The 1824-nt window shown below is 39.9% G+C and overlaps 1 protein-coding gene across 1 annotated transcript in view; it reads left to right on the top strand.

Annotated features, from left to right (window-relative positions):
* Nucleotides 1-189: 189 nt before the first annotated feature.
* The window catches only part of LOC101851169 (arginine--tRNA ligase, cytoplasmic), a gene marked incomplete at its 5' end in the record, with an annotated part of 9537 nt that continues 7902 nt past the window's right edge, over nt 190-1824 (top strand). The window contains 2 exon segments of the mRNA XM_013087411.2: nt 190-290; nt 1512-1574. Of these exon segments, the coding sequence (XP_012942865.1) occupies nt 190-290; nt 1512-1574 (164 nt within the window).

Genomic DNA, 1824 nt, shown 5'->3' with positions numbered 1-1824 from the left:
TGTGTGTGTGTGTGTGTGTGTGTGTGTGTGTGTGTGTGTGTGTGTGTGTGTTTGAGAGAGAGAGAGAGAGAGCGTTTGCACAAATTTATCTCATATCATTTATCTTATCGTATGTAAAATACACACTGTGTATACGTATATGTTATTTCAATTCTTATTGTTTTTTTCCCTCCCAGGACCTGAGTCCAGAGGAGCTGGAGAAAGTGAAGGAGTCGGTGGCCTATGGATGTATCAAGTACGCCGACCTGTCCCACAACCGCACCCACGACTACATCTTCTCCTACGACAAGGTGCGCTTCTCTCCTCGTAACTGTTTGTGTTTTGTTGTGCCGCCACCGGCAAAAATATGTTGCAATGATTGAACCCGGTCAGCCATTTATCAAGTTTGCAATTATTGAAGAGGATCTGTCATTTTATCAGGTTTGCAGTTATTAAAGAAGGTCAGTCGTTCAATCAGGTTTACAGCAATTATTGAATAGGGTCAATTGTTCAATTAGGTTTACCGCAATTATTGAATCGGGTCAATCATTCAATGAGGTTTACAGCAATTATTGAATCGGATCAATCATTCAATTAGGTTGGCAATTACTGAACCCAACCAGTCATTCACGCTGCTGTTTAGAATGGAAAGTCCCTCTCAAAGTTATCCTCTTCACGGCTCTGTAGATATACATACATTGTAGTCTTATTTGTTTGTGTTCTCCTAAAAAAAATTTTGAGGGTGATTGTTGTGTGCTCTGGTGGGGTTTGCTCCTCCTTTCCCATCAATCATCTATCTTCCTTATCTCTCCTCTTTTTTTATGGGTTTTTTTTTCGGTTACTCTCTTGTAACTCTTGGCACTTATATATTACCTAGTTATTTTGCAAGTGCCGTATAATGCATACTAAAACCTGCAACGAAAGGTTGAGAAGATGCAACTATCACTTCACTTAGGCAGCTTTTTATTTATAAAATAAGAGGAAAGGTCCTGTGGTTTTGCTTAAATCTTTCTTGAAATGAACATTCTATCTTGTCTGTTCAAACGTAGATCTACATTAGTCTCAGCAAAAAGGAAGGGGTTAGAGGATATGTTTTGTTGTCCCATGTTTTACGCTCTTTTCAACACCAGTGTAAGGTTCCTGAGATGAGGGGAAAAATATGCAAAATAGTATAGGTAACCTCCCTTTTTACGCTGTAAGGCTATTAATAGAGAGAAAGAGTGAGGAAGAGAGAGAGAGAGGGAGAGGGGGAGAGAGAGAGAGAGAGAGAGAGAGAAACTTGTTCTCACCCAGGGTGGTGGGCGGGTGCTCTCTGTTTGCTCCTTCTAAGTTCTTAATTCTTATCCCTGATCGCTATCAAACATCTATGGTTCTTATTATCTCTCCTCCTTTCTTTCTTTGTGTTTGTTACTATCTTGTAACACCTCAAATCTTCAGCACTTATACGACCCAAGTGTGTTGCAGGTGCTGTAAAGCTCTTGCTAGAACAAATATCAGCTGTATGAGCTAACACACCTTTGTCTCTATTGCAGATGTTGGACGACAGGGGAAACACAGCCGCCTATCTGCTGTATGCCAATACTCGAATCAGGTCTGTCTGCAATAATTTTGTGTGTATGCCTGTTTTAGCATAGTATAATATATAATAATATATAATCTGTTCACTGTGGGCACATTTCGCTGTGTGCATGTTTCGCCATATGCATATTACGTGCTGTGTGTATATTTTATTATATTCTTAAAATGAGACGAACATTTAAACTTGTTGGTCTTTTCTATCTCTCTCTCTCTCTCTCTCTCTCTCTCTCTCTCTCTCTCTCTCTCTCTCTCTCTCTCTCTCTCTCT

This window comes from Aplysia californica, unplaced genomic scaffold, assembly GCF_000002075.1.
Source record: "Aplysia californica isolate F4 #8 unplaced genomic scaffold, AplCal3.0 scaffold00021, whole genome shotgun sequence".
Lineage (NCBI taxonomy): Eukaryota > Metazoa > Mollusca > Gastropoda > Aplysiida > Aplysiidae > Aplysia > Aplysia californica.
The sequence above is the reverse complement of the archived record's forward strand: the minus strand, read 5'-3'. Positions and strand labels throughout refer to the sequence as shown.